At 36.9% G+C, this 25,548-nt stretch overlaps 1 protein-coding gene across 1 annotated transcript; it reads right to left on the bottom strand.

The window, feature by feature from the left end:
* Positions 1-1,610: 1,610 nt before the first annotated feature.
* On the bottom strand, positions 1,611-24,766 carry msh2 (mutS homolog 2 (E. coli)). The gene is made up of 16 exons (XM_030163432.1): positions 24,537-24,766; positions 22,960-23,108; positions 20,880-21,164; positions 19,233-19,379; positions 18,452-18,601; positions 16,401-16,534; positions 14,915-15,114; positions 14,280-14,389; positions 11,870-11,993; positions 10,281-10,431; positions 8,906-9,003; positions 8,477-8,728; positions 7,343-7,547; positions 5,699-5,946; positions 4,260-4,435; positions 1,611-1,870 (listed from the first exon to the last, which is right to left on the bottom strand). Exons 1-16 carry the CDS (start codon positions 24,742-24,744, stop codon positions 1,694-1,696), a joined length of 2,814 nt encoding a protein of 937 aa, XP_030019292.1. The 5' UTR covers positions 24,745-24,766; the 3' UTR covers positions 1,611-1,693.
* Positions 24,767-25,548: the final 782 nt, after the last annotated feature.

Here is a 25,548-nt window from a genome sequence, read left to right as displayed (position 1 = left end):
AATCTGCCAAGTGAAAATTATTTTGGTAAGATTTCTTGAAATAAGATTTTCCAGATCTATTGTCTAAAAATAAGTTCTTATATCTATAAGTTGCTCTTTAGGTGATTATGTCTTACTTTAAGTGTGATGAGATATTTGGACTAGAAATGAAAAAAATACACTTGGGTAGATTTTGATTTTCTTCTACTGTAATCAATAAGATCAATACTTTCCTTATAAACCTGTTGTATTTGACCCAATATGTGTTTTCCGCCCCCTGGTGGATTATCATCTCACTGCAGCCTGTGGACACTTCTTGGAAGGTCTTTGGTAATTTTCAGTTACATTAAAAACGTTCATATTATTATTCAGTTGAAAATTTAAAAATATTGAAATTGTGGTGCCATTCAAAGGAAATAAAAGGCTGTAAAGTTTTATGTTTAAAAAAAAAAAAAAAAAAAAAAAAACTACCTGAAATGTTCTGTATCTTCAAAATGTTACTGGTACAATTTATTTTTGTATCTAAAGTTAATGTTGTTCAGAGCAAAAAGTTGCCAAAAACGCCCAGTGTATTAAATGTGATACAAAAAATATATAAAACAAAATGAAATGGTAATTTTCTTTTTTGCTTGGATTATGTTAAAAGGGCTACTAAACATTTCATTTCCAAAAAATAGGATTTTTGTGGCTAGTTTTTAACCGGTCAGGTTTTACAAGGTTAAGTTGGCTTCTAGCTGTAAAATTGACAGATTAGAATTATATTTTATTTTATGACTTAATCATATAACTAGTTGGTCCAGATCCCTGCTTGTTGACGTCCTAACAGATTTTTTTATGCCATTATGGCCCTAATCATCCTTCACTGAGACTAAATTCAGGTTTATTTATTTACCGTGAATGTCTGCACTTCTGTTTGTGTATTGATTTGTCATTTCCAAATTTGAACAAAATGAAAAAAAAAAACGTGTCGAATATAGTTCCCTGCAAAGAATTATTTCTAAAGTTAAATTGAGAATCGGAAATGTTTTTCATGTTTTGTCAACTTAATACCCAGTAGTTGCTTTTCCATTGGACATGTGCACAAAACTTTACTATATTTACTAAATATCGAAAAAACAGAAGTGTGTAATGTCAGTTTTTCCATTAAATCCCCAACGCATTTAGTTTATCGCAAGATGTCACAAGAAATCATAAATGTTTTGAATCTAGAATGCTCGTCACCCCTCTATCCCATACGAAATTCAAAAATGATTTGTTTCCAACTGTTCTTCGCTCGTTGTAACATCCATCAACATCTGTTTTTTTGTTCACATGACTCTAGTTGTGCAAAAAGGTCTTTCCATTGCAGTTTTGTGCAATATACCAGTTCCGCTACACCTGAAAAACTACCTCTTGCCAGCGCAAAAACTTTATCAAAAACAAGTTTGGGCAAAATTGACGTTTTTTCATTAGGTCAATTATATTTCGCGTGAGGGTCAATGGAAAAGCAACTAGTGACACAAAATGAAAATGTTGCTGTTTTTAACCAAATCTACCAGTTAGTCTTAGATTCCAGTTGTATTTTTAACCATAACCTTTTGTAAGATATTACAAACTCGTCAAAGTTAAATGAAGATAAAATCATCTTTGAGTCAAATGTTTCCAGTGATTATTCTTTATTGAAAAACTATACAAACACCATTTACGCTGAAGTAAATGAACTGTGGGGCTAAATCTAGTCGAATTTTACAGGAACACAACGTGCGAGGATCTCTGTGATGTAAGCGTTGCCCTTGGCGACCAGCTCCTTCTTCATCCTCCCGAGCTCCGCCTTCACCTCCTCGTCCGTCATGGTGGCCGCGGGGAGCGACTTGGCCTTTTCCACAAAGTCCTGGATCAGGATTTCACCTTCCTGGAAGAAAGGGAACGAGACGCAGAGGTTCAGTCACATGGGCGTCTATTCGGTACGAGAACACACACACCCAACACACATGTTTTTGTAGTTTTTTCGAAGTCAAACTGAGGAAAAAAAACTGAAAATCATAAGGTAATTTAATTGAACAGACTGAACAGGGTGTCCCAAAAAAACAACAAAAAAAAGTTTACACACTTTAAATGATTGTAAAGTAGGTGTTAATTAAAATTCATTTAATTTTCAAAATGTAATAGAATTTACAAACATTTTCTTGTTTTGTCTGTTCCTCCTGTTCTCAAACTGACGTCCGTTCTGGTCCAGACTGACAACGCCGAACAGTTCCTTTGGTATTTGTGTGCATTCATGTTCAGTGGCTGCTCTCAGTTCAGCGGCTGTTGCAGGTCTCAGCGTAGACTTTGTCTTTTAGGGATCCACGTAAATGAAAGTCTAGTGGTGTGAGGTCTGGGGAACGCAGAGGGGATTCAACAAAACCCCTCAGTCCAATCCACCTGTTTGTCCAGTTCCCCAGACCTCACACCACTAGACTTTCATTTACGTGGATCCCTAAAAGACAAAGTCTACGCTGAGACCTGCAACAGTCGCTGAACTGAGAGCAGCCACTGAACATGAATGCACACAAATACCAAAGGAACTGTTCGGCATTCTCAGCAGAGTCTGGACCAGAACGGACGTCAGTTTGAGAACAGGAGGAACAGACAAAACAAGAAAATGATGTTTGGAAACTCTATTACATTTTGAAAATTACATGAATTTTAATAAACACCTACTTTACAATTATTTAAAGTGTGTATATGTCGAGGCCCAAAACGGAATCTGGCCCGATTCAGAATGGGGCCGGCCCAGAATGGAATTCTATTCTAGGCCGGCCTAGAATGGAACCCTGCTGCTATAATGTAATTTTTATACCATGTTTAATGCAAATGATCTAAATTATTACAAAAATCAATACATGGAATTTGCAAATATGTGAAAAAAAATTGAAACAAACATTTTAATTGAAAACTATAATACACTTTATTTACAAATAGAACCTAGTGGTACTCCCCACCAATATATGGTACAGTGAAATTGACAATAGTTACTCAAAGTATGTAAGACTGAAAATGTAAAATTATGACAAATTATGGAATTATGGATCATTTGCATTAAACATGGTATAAAAATAACATTATAGCAGCAGGATTCCATTCTAGGCCGGCCTAGAATAGAATTCCATTCTTGGCCGGCCCGATTCTGAATCGGGCCAGATTCCGTTTTGGGCCTCGACATATACATTGTTTTGGGACACACTGTATATTTAGGCTTTTTTAACATGGAAGGCAGGAGAAATTTTCCTACAAATCTCAGCTCCTTTAAGTTATGTACTTTTCCATTAGTATTATTACTACTGCTACTGAAAAATTTGACTATATGGACAAAAGTATGTGGACACGTTGAATTCAGGTGTTTCTTTTCTAATAGGGGTCTGAGATACACAACTATAATGACAAATGTCAGAATATAGTTTTATATTGGGATAAATATCATAGCGTTGGTTAGTTTGGTTTAAATTGTTATCTTTGTTTACAAAATGCCTCAGGGATGGTTTTCATTTCTCTCAAGATTGATGGTTTTTTTTAAATCCATGACTGATTTTAAATGTTGTTCCTCTAAATTTCTCAAATATTTTTCCTGCTCTGACTCTAAATATTAATGTTCCTCCACAACTAACCAACTACTTTCTTCACATCTCACTGAGGAAGAAAAATCTCTTGTTAAACTTTAAGGAAATATTGATGTTTGTAAACTATATGGACATAAATATTGGGACACATGTCTACAGCTGTAAGATGTCCTGTTCATGAGGATTTAAGATAAAAACATCAATATTTCCTTAAAAGTTAATGGAAGATTTTTCTTCCTCAGTGAGATGTGAAGAAAGTAGATGGTTAGTTGTGGTAGAAAGTTATTTACAGTCAGAGCATGAAAAATATTATAGAAATTTAGAGGTAGAACATTTAAAATCATAGTCATGGATTAAAGAAAAAAAGAAAATCACTTTTGAGAGAAATTCTGTCAAAACCATTTCTGGGTCATTTTAGAAGCAAAGATAACAATTTAAACCAAACTAACCAATGCAATGAAATTTATCCCAATATAAAACTATATTCTGACATTAGTCATTATAGTTTTGTATCCCAGACCCGTTAGAAAAGAAACACCTGAATTCAACGTGTCCATGTACTGTACCAGTCCTTCTGTTAAACTTTCCTCCACTTTTGATCCTCATGCTTTGGTTCTGCATCAGTACTGAACTAATCCATTGTCCTCGTTAAACCCGTTTGTCTGACGTGTGATGTTCTGATGTTTTGAATGTAGACGTTACTTGTTTGTCCGTCCGTCGTCTCTTGGCCTCGGGCTCGTCGTCCTGATCCAACTTCCCCCCCACCGGCTCCTGAAACTCCTCCAGCTCCTCCGCCTTCTCCTTTGCCGCCGCAACCACCGCCGGCGGGAACGCGGCCAGCTCAGCCACGTGGATCCCAAAACTCTGGTCACACACGCCTGGACGGACACAGGTTAGTTTAATGGTTAAAGTAATCTGTTGTTAACCAGAAGGTTAAACTTTAACGACAGATTAACAGTTAAACTAATCTGTCGTCAACCTGCGTCAAACTTTAACAACAAGTTGATGATAGATTAGTTTAACCTTGTCAACTAAAATCAGCACATAGTAAACAATACAAAATTACTGTAATCAGGGTTTGTACGGGTGCTTGAAATCCTTGAAAATGCTTGAATTTCAATGTTGTGTTTTCAAGGTCTGGTTTAAGTGCTTGCAGTTCTAACTTTTTGATGTGATTTATTTATTTTTAATATTAACTCGATAAGTAGCTTTGAGTTTACATCTAACCTGGCAGAGAGATGAAACATTTAGAAAAATAAAACTGTCTGTAAATTCTCAGGTCAACTCCATGTAAACTTTTCACCATTAACAAACATAACTTTAGATGTTTACAGCATAATACAACGTACATCAATTTGACAAAATAATAATAATCCTGAATATATGTATTCCCTAGATGTGTATTTTACCCCAGAGATAAAGTGATGTGCTGGAAAATTTAAAAATGACCCTTAAAAGTGCTTGAAAAGTACTTGAATTTGACCTTGAAAAACATGTACGAACCCTGTGCAATAGCACCCTTGTAAGGGAGTAAAAAAATGCACACTGACATTACAACTTTTGACCTAGCATTTAAAATAATGCATATGAATTAATGTTACTGTTCATCACTGACAGATGCCAGGCTGCAAAAACAAAAAATAAGTAATCCTATTATGTAGCATGTTGGGGGGAAAAAAAAAAAAAAAAATCAAGAAATATATTGTGTACATTTCAAACATGACATTTAAAGGGTTATAAAATATGACTATTATTTAGTATTTTTGTTTATGGCTGAAGTTAATTAAATTGATAAAAGTGGAAAAAAGTTAAACTGCAGGAAAAATGTTGACATTCTACACTTCCTGTACTGCACTGTAATTTCCCAGTTTGGAATAAAAAAGTAAATGTATCTATTGATCAGTGCTTGGGAAGGGCCTCTAGGGGTGGAAACTGCACAAAAAATGTTCAGACTTTGGAAAAAATATCAAGAATCACCATAGTTTTGCATGATGTCAGTCTCTTATTGTTGTTTTACCTTTTTTCTGTAGTTTGTTTAAACTATTTTCATCCAAACAGAACCCACATTAAAAGCTGACAGATTAAACCCTTCTCTCTCAGGGAACAGCGCCCCCTCTGTCTGAGTGTTGTGGTGTTCTCACCTGGTCGGACTCGGTACAACATGGTGAGCGTGTTGTGGGAGGTGAGCGCCGTCACGTGCAGGTTGTGGACGGTGGTCTGTTGGGCGGCGAGCGCCGTCAGCTCGTGGAAGTGAGTGGCGAACAGACAGAAGCAGCCGATCCTGGAGGCGATGTGTTCGCTGATGGACCAGGCCAGACCGAAGCCGTCGTAGGTGGACGTGCCTCGGCCCAACTCGTCAATGATGATCAGAGACTTATCTGTGGCCGAGCTGTAACGAGACGGATCATCAGGTACCGAACAAAAGACAGAAAATATGATCTGCTCATACAGTCGCAGAAAAAATTATTAGACCACCCTTGTTTTCTTCAGTTCCTTGTTCATTTTAATGCCTGGTACAACTAAAGGTACATTTGTTTGCACAAATACAGGTACATCTCAAAAAACTAGAATATCATGGAAAAGTTCAATATTTTTTGTCACTCATTTCAGAAAGTGAAACCCATATATTATACAGACTCATTAGACAGAGTGAAATATTTCAAGCCTTATTTCTTGAATTTTTGATGTTCATGGCTTATAGAGAATGAAAACCCAAAATTCAGTGTTTCAGGACTCTGAAACTCAGCTTCTGTCAGGTTCCACATTCAGCCTGATTTGATCTAAAGTGGGCCGGACCAGTAAAATAATAACAATAACCTATAAATAATGACAACTCCAAATTTTTGTCTTTGTTTTAATGCAAATAAATAAATAAATAAATAAAATTATGGAAATACTTACTTTTATAAACCATTCAAATACAAAAGATGTGAATAACCTGAAAAAACTGAAATTTCTTAAGTAAAATAAGTGCAATTTTAACAATATTATCCCTCAACTTTATTTTCGCATGTGCATTATGGAACTGAACTACAAAGACACTAAATACTTAGTAACAGGCAGAAAACTGTTAAAATTGTGCTTAATTGTCTTTAGACATTTCAGGTCAGGTTATTCACATTTTATTGTTATAGAATAGTTTGGAAATGTAAATATTTTCATAATTTAATGTTATTTTTTGCACTAAAACCAAGACAAAAATTTGCAGTTGTCATTATTTATAGACATAATATTTTTTTCACATCAAACCGAGAAAATATGGAGTCATTATTTTTTGTCGGTTATTATTTGACTGTAGATCCTATTGGTCTGTATGTGGAACCTGAACTAAAATGAGTTCCACAGCCTCGACTGTGGAATTTATGCACTTTGCAAATTCATCTCACGGGCCGTATTGGAACCTTTGGTGGGCCACATGTTTAAGACCCCTGACCTAAAAGGAGGCCCAACCAAGTATTGAGTTCATAGAAATGAACAGACTTTTCAGAAGCCTGACATTTCTGTTTAAAATATCCTTTTTTTTAAAAATTGATTTTATGCAATATTCTAATTTTGTGAGGCACTGAATTTTGGGTTTTCATTCTCTGTAAGCCATGATCATCAAAATTTCAAGAAATAAGGCTTGAAATATTTCACTCTCTGTCTAATGAGTCTATATAATACATGGGTTTCACTTTCTGAAATGAGTGACAAAAAATATTGAACTTTTTCATGATATTGTAATTTTTTTTTAGATGTACCTGTGTAATGATAACAACACAAATCAGACCCATTTGTCGTCTTACCGTAGGATGGCGGCCGTCTCCAGCATCTCGGCCATGAACGTGGACACTCCTTTGATCTGACTGTCTCCGGCTCCCACTCTGGCCAGGATGCTGTCAATCACGCTGAGCTCCGCCTTCTCGCACGGCACGAAGCAGCCGATCTGAGCCATCAGCGCGATCACACCCACCTGACGGATGAACGTGGACTTACCGCCCATGTTCGGTCCTGCAGACACACACAGGAGAGGACGTCAAACATATGGGTCATACATGAACACAAACACGGCGACCAGCATCTGTCAGAGGAGTTGTCATAGTAACCGTGTCTGGAGTTACAGCGTTAAATAGACTGTTTAGGTTTAGACACTTTAGACTGCAGTGGTTTTTGCTTTTAACTGTCCAGGTTTGAAATTATTCACCACTTTTAGAGCAACTTATGTACACTATAATCTCTAACAAATTATACTTATAGAGAAAAAAAAACGAGCTAAAATTATCCGTTCATAAAGTGAAGAGCTGCAAAGTTCTACCAAAGACATCAGTGTATTGGATTATACATTTATTTTGACTGATGGGGGATTTATGCGACCACTAGAGGGAGTAGTAGAGGGACAACTAACACTGCAGGGCCTGTGACCAGATGGGATGAGAACCATTAAGAAACAACTGTTAGACTGAAAGAAAAGAAGTGATCAAAAGAGAAGCTGTCGTTTTCTCCATTGTACTCAGCTGGAAATGTAAAGAATAGAGTTTGGTGGTTAAATGTCAGCGTTTTTTCTACATGAATGAGTTTGATTCTGAGGCTTATGAAGGTATAAAGTTATTATGGGATGTTATGTTTGCTAAGTTGCTGTTTAGTCTGAACTGTGGATCAACAAACTGACAGTTTTGACCTTGTGTGTTCGATTCTTTCAGCTACTGACAACACAAACTGAACAGAAAACAGGTGATTAGTGGTTTTACTGTGGCTGTTTGCAGTCTAAAAACAGAGCTAAGCTAACAGAGCTAAGCTAACATGACGATTATAAGACAGTGTTACTTTCTGAGTTTTAATTTTTGAAGAAATCTTGTTGATTCCATAATACAGATGTGTAAACCATGAGCTTTATCCTTAATTCGTTGGTGGTTTTGGTTCGGAGTGTTTCGTTTTTTCACCTGTTATGATGTAGAAACTCTTCTCTCCTTGGACGAAGCTGATGTCGTTGGGTATGAAGGCGGTGTCTGCGTCCGTCTCCATGCACGGATGTCTCGCCTGCAGCAGCTCCAGTCGTCTGACGCCGCTGTCATCGTCCAGCAGCTGCGGTCGGACGTACGGCACCGGCGCCGACACGGACGCCACGGCGAAACTCACCACGGCGTCCAACTGCCCCGTGACGTCACTGAGCGTCTGGAGGGGATCCACGTAACCTGGAGGAGCAGAGGAACGACGTCGGATCAGAACCGATCTGGTCTCAACCTCCTGTTTGACTCAAATCCTTTATTCAACAAGAAACTCATTGATGCAAGGAAACATTTCTGTGTAAATGGGATGTTATGGTTTCCATGGTGATGGGACAGTGAGCGGCATGCGATGGCGTTCCCAACCTGAGGCGATGCTGATGATCTCCTTCACGATGGCGTTCTGGGCCTCCTCGTACTCCTCCCTGCTCTTCATGTAGTCCTCGTTCAAGGAGCTCAGTTTACTGCGGACAAAGGACACAGTGGACATGAACAGAGTGGACATCACAGTGGACATCAGACAGAAACACACCGTGAAACAAATGTTAACACATCATTCACCTTAAAATCCCACATTCACAGTAAAATCTCAGTGAATTTTTCAGATTATAATCATTACTTCAATGTTAAACCTATAAATAAACGAGTTTAAATGTTATAAAAACTACAGATTTCACCTCCTATATTTAATACAAAATCCCTTTATCCCAGTTATTTGAGTTTAATATGATTCTCATTTGTTTCCAGTCACTTGTACACAATTTTTAAAAGAAATATCATCGTCATTATCATTATTAACGTTGATTGGACGCATGACACCATTGTGATTAAAAGAATTATTTTAAAAACTAAAAGTGGATTGTGTCTTTCTGCTCATCTTCCATTTTACTTTTAATATAATTTTCTTTTATTTTTAAACAGTTTTTTACTATTTTATATGCACTTGTCTTTAGTATCATTGATGCTTAAAACGTCTCCATGTTTCATTGTACATTATTTCAAAGCAATGAATGAAACTGAAAAGGTTATTAATCATTTATCATGTTGCTCTTAACTTGTACTATTCTGTCTTTGTAGTTAGTTTCAGTGAACAGCTTTTTATTTTTAATACATATTGAGTGATTAGTTGGGTTTTATAATCCATTATTTTTTGCAGAATGTGTTTCCAGTGGTGTCTGATGGTCTGTTAAGTATCTAAATCAGAAATGCTGATTTTAAGGGAAAGTAATAGCTTAAAAAAAAACCATAATATTAAATCTGATCAGGAAGTAACAATTTAATGTTCAATTTGAGATTCACTCATTTACATATTGATTAATTTTGGTTTTCACTATATTGAGTTTATCCTGTTAGAAAACAAATCCAATAACTAACTCGATATCATATTCGACTTTAAATACTGGTTCCATCATTTACATTGTCCACGTTTCTTTCCAAAGCCCGTCTCGTCATCATCAGATGTTTGTTAATTATTGGGTTCATATTCTATTTGTGATATTAAATGATCTGTGATTATTTGCATCATTACAGCCCCAAATGACAGCTCACAGTTACTTTCTCTCATATCACTGCATAATTTGAGTGTTTTGTTTTTTTTTTATTCTGAAACCCAAAACTGAGCAGTCTTCATATTTTATATTATATTTGAGATAGTCAAATTAACCCTTAGAAACTGAACAGATTTAGTTCAAAACCAGGAAAACTGGATTTGGATCCAGACTGTACTGAAAACTGGACCGACCTGTTTGTGAATCGGACTCCGTTCTTCTGGACGTCCAGCGTGGTGAACTTCTTGTTGTTCCTCAGACTCTTCTCCTCTTTACAGGTGACTCTCAGGTAAAAACCCAACATGGCGTTTGACTCCAGTTTCACCGTTTTACCGGCGTCCAGACCTGAACAGAGGTTTAACACGTCAGAGAAACGACCTGCAGTTTATGAGCACTAACGGTCAGATTTTGTAAATACACTTAACAACTATAGGGCAAAGTCAAGGGAAGGTTCACATCTGGTCAAAGCTATTAAATTACAATAATCTACATCAAACTTATATTTTTAGGTAGGTAATTACTTATATTTGAGGGAAAACGTATTTTGAAATGAGAAAAAAAATTTGTGGCGTTTTATGAGTGTGAATGTTTGTAAAGAGACAAAGTTTAGTGTCGTCATTCTGGGTTCATTTTATAAACTCTCATAAATAAACTACATTTATTCCAAATACAGTGATATTTGACTTATTTATGTCATATTCTAAAAACAGTGTTTAAAATTAATAAATGCATATATCTATGCAAAATACATTTGAATATAATGTTAATATTATTTGTATGTTGTAAACATTGTATAAAAAATGTCGATGATATTGATGATTGAAATAAAAATGGTTTAATTTGATATTTACTCTTCTTGTCCATCTGTGACGCTGCCACTTGTCAAAACTCTTTCTATTTAGGTTTGATCAATTTTTTTTTTTTTAACCTCTGACAAATTATTAGGTTGTAAAATAGAGGGTTTAAGGTTTACACTGAATACATTTGAGGATGAAAATGTCAGAGGAACTTCACTTTGGAGAATTTTGTAATTCTTGCAAAAAAAAATTTTGCAAAATAATTTTTTGTGCATCTGTGATGCAGTAGTTATTGACATTTTTCTTTTAAAAATATCTGAAACTAAATTTTGCCCGTGTGAGTTTGTTTAAGATGGCATTTAGACCTTTACAATTATGTGTGATATTTGTCTTAAACTAGTCTGGTTCAAAACTTATGAATCCAAAAGTAGAGGGCGGTCCATCTGTGATGCCTTGACCTCACCCTATAGTGACTCATTTTGCAGGTTTTCCACAGTATCTCTGTAGAACTGCACATATTCTTACTGTGATTCCATGAATGGTGCAGTTTTAACAGTTCAAACATAAAATAACAGGGTTTTTTTACATTCGTCATCCAGACAAACTAGGATCACAGATAAAAATATTCAACACCTCATTCATCTGATGGTTTAAATTTAAATTTCCAGCTAAATCCAACATATTTACACAAAGTAATGGTTTTTTGTACCCAGTGTTCATTAATATGCATTATCCTCATCAAATCAATACATTTAGGGTTGAAAAACTGTTGATAAATCTACGTTAGATCCTTCAGACTGATATGACCTTTGACCTCACATGTTCTGAGGATGTGACTGTGGAAGCTGAAGCCACATGACGGTCCAGTCCTGTGGTTTTTATCACAGCAGATCGTTATCATCCGATCAGCAGATTCACTCACAGTCCATCGAACAGTCGTGTGGGTTGGATCAGGGGTTAGCATTAGCATGTTAGCGTGTAATCACCCAGTTCTCGTGCAGCGCCGTTCAGCACCGCCTGCATGCTCTGCTCCAGGTCGTCCATCTTCTCCCTCAGTTCGCTCAGAACCGGGTCAAAGGACGCCTTCACCAAGAACTCGTGGTGGTCGACCTGCACGAGAACGAAGCCAATGAGAAACAAGGGTCAGAAACATCAGTTCTACTGCAACAAAAACAGGACCAGTGAGCCTGTACGTCAGCAGCACGTTAGAACAATAATCTGTAACAGGTTGAATTACAGGTGGTTCAGGTTCTGTTCTGTGTTCCAGTCCGGTGGTCTGGATACACAATCTAACAACAGAAGTGGGCGGGACTTCAGCTGGAGGAGAACTCAACTAATTTAAAGTCCATAAATGACTTCTATCAGTGATCAGTAGGAACTATACTGATATCTGTGACCATTTATATGTTATAAACCATTAAAATATGGACCATTAGAAGGACAGGCAAATGTTTGGTATTTCAAAAATCACAATGTTTCAAAACTGTGAACAAACTTTGTAGACAAGCTACATATACAGGGTGGGGAAGCAAAATTTACAATATTTTGAGGCAGGGATTGAAAGACAGTGTATGACCAATTAGTTTATTGAAAGTCATGAGAATTTATTTGCCACAAGAAAATGGACATAATAGAAAATGTTTTTATTCTATGTGTCCTTCTTTCTCAATAACTGCCTTCACACGCTTCCTGAAACTTGCACAAGTGTTCCTCAAATGTTTGGGTGACAGCTTCTCCCATTCTTCTTTAATAGTATCTTCCAGACTTTCTGGTAATAGTTTTGCTCATAGTCATTCTCTTCTTTCCATTATAAACAGTCTTTATGGACACTCCAACTATTTTTGAAATCTCCTTTGGTGGGATGAGTGCATTCAGCAAATCCCACACTCTTTGACGTTTGCTTTCCTGATTACTCATATGGGCAAAAGTTTCTGAAAAGGTATGGATAATAGTGTTAGGTATGATTATGACATCAATATATGTTTGGTTTCAAAACAATTGATGTAGTGCCTGCTGAGAAAAAACAACTAAATGTTCAGTGTAAATTTTGCTTCCCCACCCTGTACAATTTTTTAAATTAATCCCACCAGTAGTTTCAGAGAAGAAGATTGTTGAAATCTAGACCAGGGGTGTCAAACTCCGGTCCTCGAGGGCCGATATCCTGCATGTTTTAGATGTTTCCCTCTTCCATCACACCTGGAAGCCACTACATCGTTATCAGGCTTCTGCAGAACATGATGATGAGTTGATCATTAATAGAACCAGGTGTGGCTGGATGAGGGAAATATCTAAAACATGCAGGATACCGGCCCTCGAGGACCGGAGTTTGACACCTGTGATCTAGACATTGGTGACGTTGAATTTGACCCTTCAAGGTCACTGATCACAGACCCAAATGAAAGTCCATATATGACTTCTATCAGTGCTCAATAATAACTATATTGATATCTGTAACCACATGTTATAAACCATCAAAATATGAACCATTAGAAGGAAAGGAACATTTTTAATAGTTCAAAAATTCATCAAAAATTTTAATTTCTCAAAACGTGGACAAACTTTGTAGACATTGTCCCAAGTACGATACTTTAAATTTTTTTAATGAATCCGATCAGTGGTTTTTTTGGAGATGTTCTACAGACGCCGGACACAGCACCTCCACAGCAGCAGCTGATCGGCCAGTGAGACACAAAATAAGACCAAGGGCTCTGTAGTCCAACGCCATATTTAAAGACATTAATTAACATTCATTTGACCTTTCAAGGTCAAAGGTCATGGCACCAAATGAAAGCCCATGTCGTCGGCTTCCTGATAAAACCTGCTATGTGACTTTTGGCAAATTTTACAGGAGAAACAAAAAACTGTTTATATAACAGGAAACTGAAATATGACCAAAAAAATATCTGTTCCTTTAATGTTGGTACTTATGATGGAATGTAAACAACTTTCACAGGAGACTGAAATTTGAAGCTATAATAGGGGAGATAGCAGGTTTTTATTCCCAACCAAAAATATCACTTAGCAGGTTTTACCAGGAAGCTGACGATATGCGACTTCCTATCGATTGCCAACAGTAATTATATCAATATCTTCAACTGTTTTCAAGTTATAGCACTTTGACATGTGTGCCATTATAAATCAACTGGGATTTAAACATTTTTTTAAATTCATAAAAAAAAATTCAAAAATCAATATTTCTCAATTCTTTGAACAAACTTGGTAGACCTTACCCCAAGGAACCTCTGCTATGAATTTCAACTGATTGTGGCTGACAGTCTTGGAGAAGTTTCTTGAAAAATTGTTTACAGACAGACGACAGCTGACGCCATTCGTCCATCAGACCTTTCAGCAGCTGGACTAAAACCTGGAGGGGATAAAACATGACCTGGTCCAGACCTGGTTCATGTCCAGCGTGGTTTCAATCATCTCCTGGAACTTGGTGAAGTCGGTCTGAAGGTCTCTGAGAGGAGCCAAGAACACGGCCTCCAACAGGACCTGAAAACTGCCTAAAAACACAGTCAGAAAATAAAGGACAAAAGGATTAATACAACTGATGTTATTCCACATGTCCATTTAGACTCCACCTCCTCTGATTAGATTTCATTATTATGTCCACTGATGATGCCTTCAGGTGCTATTGGGAAAATGGACCTTTCCATTTGTGAATTTAAAATTAGGTCTGTGTTGTGTTCAAGGTCTTTTGTTGCCGTAGTGATACAAAAGTGTTGGACGTGTTCATTCATCTGCTACTGCATTTTTTTTTTGCAAATAGTTTATACTACAAATGTGCAAAATCACCAGCTAACAGCAACAGAGTTTTAATAAAAGCTGTTTGAACATTCACTATTTCTCTCTTGTTGCTCTGTCGTTGAAAAGGTCAAAGGTTATTTTCATCATTTTCCCAGTTCTCCAGTGGCAAATATGACCAATTTTTGAGTTCGGAACGAGTATTTACCATAATTCTCATAGCACGTGAAGGCAGCATCAGACCCCATGACCCCTCCCAGATAAACCTGGTTCTCCTCTGGTACCTGAGTGCCTCTCCAGGGCCGTGATGAGGGCGGGGATGTGTCCGACGGCCTGGTAGACGCGGTAACAGTCCTGCAGCGTGGCCGTGTGACGGTGGAACTTCTTGGCCAGACGGTGGAGATCTGGAAACCGCCGTAGTAAATCCTCCTGACACGTCTGTCTGAGCTCCGAGTCGCACACGAAACTCTCCACCAGGTCCAGTCTGAACCACCACGAAAAAACACAGAGAGAGGTGACGAATCCTGGACGACAAAACGGGTTCATCCTAAAGCCAACGTCAGACCGAAGAACGAAGAAACAGACATTTAAACAAATTCAACAGTTTTTACACTAATCAGAGTTTCCACCGCAGAACTATTTTATAGACTTCTAAAACAGCACTTTTTATATTCGAATAAAATATTTATTTTTTTATACTGTATATAATTTAATTCTAGTGCACTATTTATTTTGCATGTGTCCTGGAATGACAATAAAACTATCTATGCGGCAGTTGAATACGTAACATTAAAGTTAATCTACGTTCTACCAACAGCTGAATTTATGCACAGAATAAAGTAAAAAAGACAGTGTTATATTTATTTTTGTTAATTCACTTTTACAAAAAGAAACTGAAAAACAGATAAATGACTTTAAATCACATTATGAACATCTGCAGACTACACAGTTCTTAAATTTTGTACCTATTTTTAAAAAAAAATTTTCTTCATTTTGTACATTATTTTAACTTATGTCATGATTTGGATCATTTTGTTCATTCTAACAGTTTTGTTCTTTGTGTTTAAATTTAGTTATTTGTTCCATTTTTGGCTCCTTTGATTAATTACTTTGTTCAATTTGTTATAAACACTGATGTTTTTGATCAGTTTGATAATTTCTTGTTCATTCTGTTGGTACTTCTGTTCATTTTTCCACATGAAGTTCTTAATTTGTCGTTTTTTGTTAGTAATTTATGGTGATTTCTTCGATTATTTTTGCAATTTTGGCTCATTTTGTGGTTATTTCAACTCATTTTTTATGTTAAGTGTTTATTTTTCCATCTTTTGTTCATTACGCTGATTTTTTTTTTTTTTACTTAAGTGAATTCTTTGGTAACTGAATCACTAACTTGCATTATGTTAGTTTTCTTCAGTATAAATCAAATTCTCAATTTTCTCCCCTTAATTTTGTTGATAATTTAGTTTTTGTTCAGTTTACTACTAATCTTGCTCATCTTCATTGTAATTTTTCAGTATTTTTCATAATTGTCCACTATTAGATCGTAACAACTATTCTGATCATTTATACGAGTAAAAGTTTAGAAGAAAAAGTCCAGATTTCCGCCTCTTTAATGTGAATATTCACTGGTTTCTTTCCTTCTCTGTGACAGGAACTGCGTATCGTTGCGTTGTGGATCTGTACGAACGTCTGACACTTAACGAAATGACCATTAAAGTACCCGTTAATCCTACAACAGTATCCTTCTCATCCACAGTCTGTCTCCGTTACCTCTCTTCGATCCTGGTTTTGTCCATGAGCGGTTGTTTGATCCACTGGTTCACGAGTCTCTGACCCTGAGGGGTTCGACACTTGTTCAACAAACCGGCCAATGAATGAGCTCCGCTGGTGTCGTCAGGTGACCCCTACAGGATACAAACCAACAGTTAAAACGATGAAGACACAGTTGATAAAAATCCAGTTCAACGTTTTCTACCTGGTAACTCAGTGTGTTTGTATTCTTTTTAAAGGAGTGATATTTTGCTTTTTTAAATGGAATTCTTCATTTTCAAACATACTTTATCTTCATTAATTCAACTCCACAGGTCCATCTTCCACCCTATTTCTGAGTTCAACCACTTGTGTTCGTTAATACAAACAACATCTGAACATTTTAGGTAATCTGCTTAAAGTTTGGACTAGGGATGCAAATTATTGATTAATCCATTAATCATTAGTTTGTTGACCATATCGATCAATTAATTAATAAGCAGCGATTTTCCTAAGAACCTGAATTTCTCTTTTAACAGGGTCTATAAGAATAAAAGCTAAATACTGTTTATATACTTCATGAAAAAAAGCATGTCATATTCCTTAATGACTGATTTACTGGATACAGAACAGGCAGTGACATTTATGAAGTAGAACTAAAGAAATTCTGCAGAGAAATTCAATCAAATAAATGGATCTGAAGAGGGGCAGTTCAGAAGAAATGGGCATTTCTGACTTTGCATCACTGACATGATGGAGTGACATGTCAGCGGAGATGCCGCGCCCACCTAAGGGGTGCTAAGGGGAGGGCCGTTTGGCCCTTGAAACAGATTTTTCAGGACCACACAACAAACAGAGGAGTATGAGAAATGTCCCATAACTCTGTTCGAATCATTGGCAAGATCCAACTGACTTAGGGCCACTACACTGACTGCCCTTAATGTATTTAGCGTATTTTAATTGTATTCTAACTATATTTTAATTGCATTTTAATTGTATTTTGCACTGTAAAGCACTTTGTGACTCCCTGTCTGTGAAAAGTATTCTATAGAGAAAATTTACTGACTTTAGATGGAGGTAAACACAGCAAAAAGTGCAGCAGTGTAATGAAAGGAACACACAAATGTATATATTTTTCATAAATAACTTAATCATTTGATTGTCCATTTAATACCATTTTAATGTGTTATAGACCACATTTCTGCGGTTTGCGGTTGATAGCTGCAAAAAGATGTTCAAAGCCCATGGAACAGGGACAGTTACAGCCGCTGACAGACCTGCACAATAAATCGTTTGAGCATCGTCATCGTGATGTATGTGCGTGCGATAGTCACATCGCAGATTCTGCAACGTAGGAGGTAAATGAATTCAGCGTGTTCTCATCTGATTTCAACCTGGGGACCTGACACACACTGTGCGCAGCGATCCACCAATCATAATCGTTCTTAATCAGTTTGCCGATACAGACCACACCCCTGCACATGGAGTGCGTCGCGGGTAACAACACTGAAAAATGAGCAACGAACAAGAGAAAGTCACCAAAAACGAAGACTTGGTGCTAAAAAGAAAAGCAACATCAGTTATCTGGAATTATTTCAGCGATAAGAAGGATGAAACAAACACGTGTTCTGTATCTGTAGTGTCTTACACCTGTCGACGCAACAAGAGGAAACAACTAATTTGTTTGACCATTTATGTCGGCACCACACAGCTGTTAGATCCTCCTGAGTATTTTTTCATATCGCAATATATATATATATATATATATATATATAGCAGGTTTTTAAAAAAAAAAAAAAAAAAAATTACAATGTCAGTTTTTTCCAGTATCGTGCAGCCCTAGCTGACGGCATGGGGAATTATTTCGGAAACAAAGTTTACGCATCTGTTTATTCATCAATGTCTGCTGATGACGTAACAGGTCTGGAAGGGTTGGACCATTTCATAGGGGAATGTTTCAACTTCTACCCCTAACAAGTCCATTTCAAGGGGTAGTGCCAAGTGCAAGGGCCAAGGGGTAGGGGTGAAAATGAGAACTCAGCGAACAGAGGGCGTGGTCATTTGACACTGACCTGGAACAGGTTCAAGGCCCTGACGGCGGCGTTGTCCAGCCTCATGTACTGACCCAGGCCCAGCGTGGTCAGACTGAAGGAGTTGAAGTTGGACTCATCAGAGAGCAGCTCCAGGTATCGCACCACGGCGGCCAAACACGACATTGCCACCTGTGAACGACATACACACACACACACATTAAACCTGGTCTGGACATTTACACACAGTAAAGTTCAGCCAGAGCTCATGTGTGTATTTTTAATGTTGAGGATATTTGGTCTTGTTAGTTTTGCTTTCACACTGTTGTCATTATATAGGATTCACCTCCATTTATTTGACTTTGTGTACGTTTACATGCACACTATTATTCTGAACGTGAACAGAACCTTCCATTTGGATATTCTTTTACTCAACGGAGCATGTTCTGATTAACACATGTGTGATTTCTCCAGTTTTATGAAGACTCTTTGGACATGCACGGTGTGATCAGAAAACAAATCTAACTGGTGTGTTTCGCTGCAGGTTGTGACCCACATTACATTTATATTAACTATGGAAAAACAGTTTTTAGTCTGGGTATGGACAGCTGCATGTAGACAGGAATATTAGTGAAGTATTCATTTATTCATCATGTAAACAGCTTATCAGGACTTCTTTCTTTTTCTAAGTATTTTGTGCATGTATGGGTATTTTCAAAGGCTCAATACCGAGAAAAATTCATTTGGGAACTGACACAAAAGTAACACTGGGTCTTTAAATCAGTGTTTTTCCTGTCCATCTCATTAAACCCCCCCCCCTCACCTGTTTGTCCAGCTCAGGCAGTGTGTTACTGGCCACGGTCTCTCCTTTCTTGGCCCTGAGGAGCCTGTTTAGATCCTGAACCATGTCTTTGCTGCTGAACTCCGCTCTCTTCCTGTCAGAGAGCAGCATTCCACCACGCTGCACCACCTACACACAAAAAAACAACACATCGTACACTCACTTACCGACCCTGGAGAACATTTACACCACTTGATGCTGGAATAGAGGTCGACTGATACGTTTTTGTTTTTTTTTCAGGCTGATGCCGATATCTACAGCAGATTTTTGAGGGCGATATTTAAGGCCGATTTTTTTTCTTTTTTTTTTTTTTCAAAGCACATTGACTGTAAAATACAGTTGAAACACTCATAATTAAGATTTTTATGCAGCAATATTCAAGATTCAAGAGTTTTATTGTCATACGCACAGCAAAAACAGGTAGTTATACTATGCAATGAAATTCTTATTCTGTTCATCTCCCTAAAAAAACACAACACACTAAAAATGAATAAGAATAGGGGAAACAATAGCAAAAATAAAAATCAACTATAAAAAATTAAAACAATAAAACAATTAAAACCAGCAGTAAAGTGTTCAGTGCTAACAGTATGTGCTTGTGTTGCGTGGGGGATGTTTAAGTGATTCATTGAGAAGCCTGATGGCCTGTGGGTAAAAACTGTTTGCCAGCCTTGTGGTCTTAGACTTCAAACTCCTGTAACGTCTGCCTGATGGTAGGAGTGTGAAGAGTGAGTGTTGTGGATATAAATGAAATTAATACACGTATACATAATACTCTTAACATTTATTGAACTTCAAGTGCTGTCCACACATGTGCCGGATCAAATATCTGATAACATTTTTACTACTGATCAAATATCGGTTTTCCAAAAAAAATGAAGGCCAATGGAGAATAGAATAGAATAGAATACTTTTATTATCATTATACATATGTACAATGAGATTAAAAGAGACAACTCTCTAGTGGTGTGTAGTGCAAAACAGTTTAAAAGAAAAGTGTAAATATATATACAGAATAAAAACAAGCATGTCACCAACCAAGAAACAGTGGAAATAAAAATAAGTTGTACTTTGGCTCTGGCTGGAAACTAAGGACATATGTTAAATATATATCCTTATTTGAGGTATTGTCATTGCAATGTGTTCAGTACCCGTATTGACTTTAGTAAAATGTGCTGCTTTTGGAAAAAAAAATGAATATATCAGTCTACCTCTATTCTGGAAAGCATAAAGCATTGTCAAAGACTGTTACCACCCGACCAGCAAGAAGATACAGGACCACCAGAGCAAGAACTATCAGACTGGCAAACAGCTTCTACCACAGAGCAATCATTACACTGAACTCTGCAATAACCAATCACATGTAATAATCAACAATCAACAATGTGCATTAGTTGAAAATCGACAATGTGCAATCACTGCTGTACTTACTCATCACTGTCCTTAAAACACTATTTAAATATTTAGTCTTTTATGTTGTGTATTGCTTTACTCAAACACCATCTCCATAACTACATCTGAATTTCATCGTGTATGCTCTTTGTTTACAACGACAATAAAGGAATCTTGACTCGAATGTCCTTTAACCAGGAGACGCAGACATACCATAATAATCTGGAATGGACATACCTCTCTTAGTTTGCCGCCATCGCTGCTGCATTCACCCTGAACCAGGAGACACTCTTTAGGGCTGATCTGGACGAGCAGCGACTCCAGGTTGGAGAAGATCTCGTTGTCGGGGAACTCGCACACTCCCATGTTCCTCTGGGAAGCGTCCACGTATCCCACCCCGACCACGCGCTGTCCGTCAGAGCCTGTAGAAAACCGCACGGCCACGACCCCAGCGCAGCCTTCAGCCCCGGTTCCACTGCCGAACAGAACCTCCTCGAACTGAGTCAGGTTTCCTGGAGACGCCTGAGTGTTAAAGACGAGAAAATAAAAAAAGTTTATAACCATCCTTTATGTTGAGGACTGTGCACATGGATTAACATTATTTTCACTGAACAGAAGCAAAGAAGCACAAACACTGTAAAACACACAATAACACACAAACTAGTCACATAATTCTGCAATATTTTGGACACCAGCAGAAAATTCCACAGATGGAGTTTGTTGTATTACTTAGTTAACAGATACATGACATATGGATGCACTGATACAATGTTTGGGATAAATAATTACAGATATTTATTGAATTTACAGTAGAAAATGTTGCATTACAGAAACATAATCCCTCCAGAAAACGCTACCGCTCTATTAAGTGTACAACATCTCACCATGCCAAGAGCTTTTCCCCACAGGCTGTATCAACTTTGAAAAATGCACTTTAGTTTTATCTACTTTTATTGCATATTTATTTATTTGCTCTTTTATTATGTTTTTATCATGACAGTGTTTGTTCCATATTTGTTTGCTGTTACAGTGTTTTTATTTTGACAGTGTTTATGCTTCATGTGTGTCCTTCAGATCTGTGTATTGTGTGTCTATTTAAATGTTGACAGCGCACTTTGAGCTTATTGCACCTTTTCCCCCAATGTGGTTTTCTACTGCAAATGGCAATAAACTGAAACTAAAAGATTAAGAATAATAAATAATAATCAATTAAAGATCTGACCAAGGTGATGAAGTTTTAATATATATATATATATATTACAAACAAAAGTATATACAGTTGTGGAAAACATTATTAGACCATCAAAAGTCATCAAAAACAATGGTTATGCAACCCAGTACTAACTCCTGTGTGTATCATGTGACTACAACAGACAGAAAAGAAAACATGGAATGCCTAAAAGCACTGTTTTTGTCAACACAATTCCATAGCTATTGATGTAAGAACTGAAGTGATTTTGGTTATTATCAAGAAAACATGGAAAATGGATAGATATCAGCTCTGAAATTAAACTACTATGAGCTATTTTTGTTGTTATCATTATATTTGTCCAAAAAAATGCACCTTTAGTTGTACCAGGCAGTAAAATGAACAAGAAACTGAAGAAAACAAGGGTGGTCTAATAATTTTTTCTGCAACTCTATACATTAGAATCAAAATCTCTTTGTTGTTATTGTACAAGTACAACGAAATTGAGGTAGAGTTCACCAACTTGGTGCAGAAATTACAAGGCACAACAAAGACAACAGAAGGCACACTATTTACAACAGGAAAAATAAAGTAAAAAGATATGTAGATTTGGTAGTGCAAATATTTTTTTATTAAGTGTGAAAGTGAGCAAAAAAAAAAGGTGGTCAATAATGTGATAAAATAATTATAAAACCAATGCAATTGAGGTTTTTTTTCTCTAATTACAACTTCAAATAACCATGTTTCTTCACCAAAGTCAAATGATAAATGAAAAAAAAAACTAATTCTGAAAGTTGTAAATCATGGACACAGTACAACATACAGTAGTTCTGACCCTGCTGCTATTGTTCATCCAGTACCATGTTTTAAAGTGACTATATCAGGACATCCCACTGACCTCATTCACTTAAGTAATGTGAAAACTGACTAATATTGTAAGGTATTTGTTAAATATTACATAAAAACAGAGTATTCAGTCACATAACATCCACCTCTAACCCCATGACGCTCCCAAGTACAACCTGAGCGTCCCCAAAACCCAGACTAACCCTGAATGTTCACGTCACACACAGATGAGCTGTTGTGTTATGCTATAAGGTGAGTACTTTTCCTGCAGTGCATCAGTACCTTGTACTCCAGCTTCCAGTCATGCTCCTTGCTGCTCTTGCTGTGGTTCTTGTACACCTCCACTCTGTACTGTCTCACCAGCAGCAGGTCTCTCACAAAGGCCTCAAAGTTCAGTTTGCTCAGGACCACACTCTCCAGCTTACGGCTGCCTGTAAATCAACACAATCACATAGAAATCATTAATATCACGTGTCTATATCCTCTACTATCTGTGTAATTCATCCTAACACACAGTTCTGCAGCTTTTGTGTACATTTATATTATGCTTCTATGGAGAGAAATTAATCTAAGGTTTCTGATAACTATTTTATTTATTTATTTTTATTTTATTGTGTTTTTGTTTTTTTTTTAATAGGGACCATGCACATTTATGAACATTGCTGTATAATAAAATACATCCATGTAAATATGTCAGAATTAGTAAAAATAACTGCTTTTCATCTGCAGTCCCTAAGCTGGTGACAGAAACAAAACATAAAACATCCAACACTAACACATCACTCATTCACTATAAATTTAAAAAATGTAAAAATTCAAATAATGATGACATAGGTATCATCAAAACAAACTAACTATATCTGATTAAAGGTTCCATGGATTTATGTATCTGTGCGGAGGTGAGTCATGGAAAAGGTGTCAAAACCCCACGTGTAACTGTAACTTGGTGTCAAGTGATCATTGTAACCCAGTGGTGGACAATCCCAGCTCCATAAAGTAAAACTCCTGCCATATATTGGTTCCACCTGCTCACTTAACACAGGTGATTCCACTAATTATCCCTTCGTCTACCTCAGTGGTGTCCAGATCCAGTCCTCAGGGGTCGGTATCCTGTATGTTTTAATTGCGTCCCTCTCCCAACACACCTGATTCAAATGATGAGCCTACCATCCAGCTCTGCAGAAGCTTGATAATGACTGTCAGGTGTGCTGGAAGAAGGAAACATCTAAAACATGTAGGATAGCGGCCCTCGAGGACCAGGACTGGACACCCCTGATCTCCCTGGATGAGGAGTTGTGCTCATCAAAATGGGCTGGTTCAGTGAATGGTTGGAACATGGCAGGACTTTAACTTTATGGAGCTGGGATTCTCCACCACTGTTGTAGCTGCCTTTAACCATCTGTAACAGCTTGTTTTCTTTGTAGATTTGTTCGTGCATTCAGAGCCAGACCGAATTGATTCAGACTACTTCATTTATCCCCGAAGGACAATTCAGTTCACAGTTACCCTGCCTTATTGGACGTCCAAACAATTAGGGACAAACAAACAAATGCAAAACAATCAGAGCAGTATATGACAGCCACATACATACACATTCAACTGTCAGAACCCACACAACTGCAACCGAGCAATAAATTCAACAGTGAAATTGTGCGTAAATGTTCTAAGCAAGTGGCTGTACTTCATATGAGCTAATGCGTGTTTGCTTCCGTTCTGAGTCAATTATCTCTGCAGTTACAGTCGCTACAAACTGACACCAAAGTGCACCGGTTAACTTTAACTTTCACTACTTGTTCAGGTGAGTATATGGAGGTAATAACCTAGCATCATGGTTAGCTAAGCTGTATTAGCGGTGCTACCTGAGCCCAGATATTTGATGACTCCATTCGTCTTAAAAACCTCCTTCGCCGCAAAAGTAGCGTCTTTTCCGTGGACCGTGTAATAATCATTACGGTCGAATATTCTGAAAGTCGTGTCCGGCTTCTCCGACAAAGAGAAAAAGAAGTTGAGGAAGCCGTTTTCGGCTGCGCTGTCCAGGGTCAGGTTCTGTTTCGGCTGCACCGCCATGCTGGAAACTCCCGCCACGGCTAAGGACAAACAGGAAATGACGTATTCATGGAAGCAGGACCGGAAGCGGAAAAAGATTTTAGCCCAAAAAATGAAACAGAATTGATTTTTTTAAATTTTATTTTATCAATATAGCTATAGAATTACTAATTAACGATATAAACCATTAAAAAAAAAACGTTAAATTACATTAAATATAAAATAACAAATACATAATACTAATAAACATCAATACGTTTAAACTTTAAACATACTAAATTATATAAAATATATATAACAAGTAATGTTGTTGAAACCAAAGTGCATAGCTTTAAAAATTTACATCGAGGTAAGATAATTTGTACAATAAATTAATTTATTATCTCATGTTTATCCCATATCTATGTATGTTTATCTGCAATTCATCTCATGTTATTCTGATTATTTGAGAACTATTTTTATTATCTTTTGTTCTCATAAATTTGTGGGTAATTACTTATTTAGTAAACGCTTTCCTGTTGGGGTTTTTGCCCTGGCACTGGACACTGGGCTGTGTGAAGAAACACAGTCTGGCATAAATAAATCCCCTGTGTCAATAAATAAATATTGGTTAAAATGCTGTATTAAAAACACCATAAATACTAATCAAATGCTGTGAATAGTAAACACTTGCTGTTTTTGAAAGGATCACACTTTTTTTTTTTACATATATATAATGATCTTAATGCTTACTTTTTCCCGTAAGCATTCCAAATTAACAAATTTTACTATTTGGAATTGTGCAATAACAAGAGAATTTAATCTAAACTGATTAAAAGTCAAACT

Source organism: Sphaeramia orbicularis, chromosome 19 (assembly GCF_902148855.1).
Source record: "Sphaeramia orbicularis chromosome 19, fSphaOr1.1, whole genome shotgun sequence".
In the NCBI taxonomy this organism is placed as follows: Eukaryota; Metazoa; Chordata; class Actinopteri; order Kurtiformes; family Apogonidae; genus Sphaeramia; species Sphaeramia orbicularis.
Note: the sequence above shows the minus strand (reverse complement) of the source record. Positions and strands in the feature narration are given on the sequence as shown.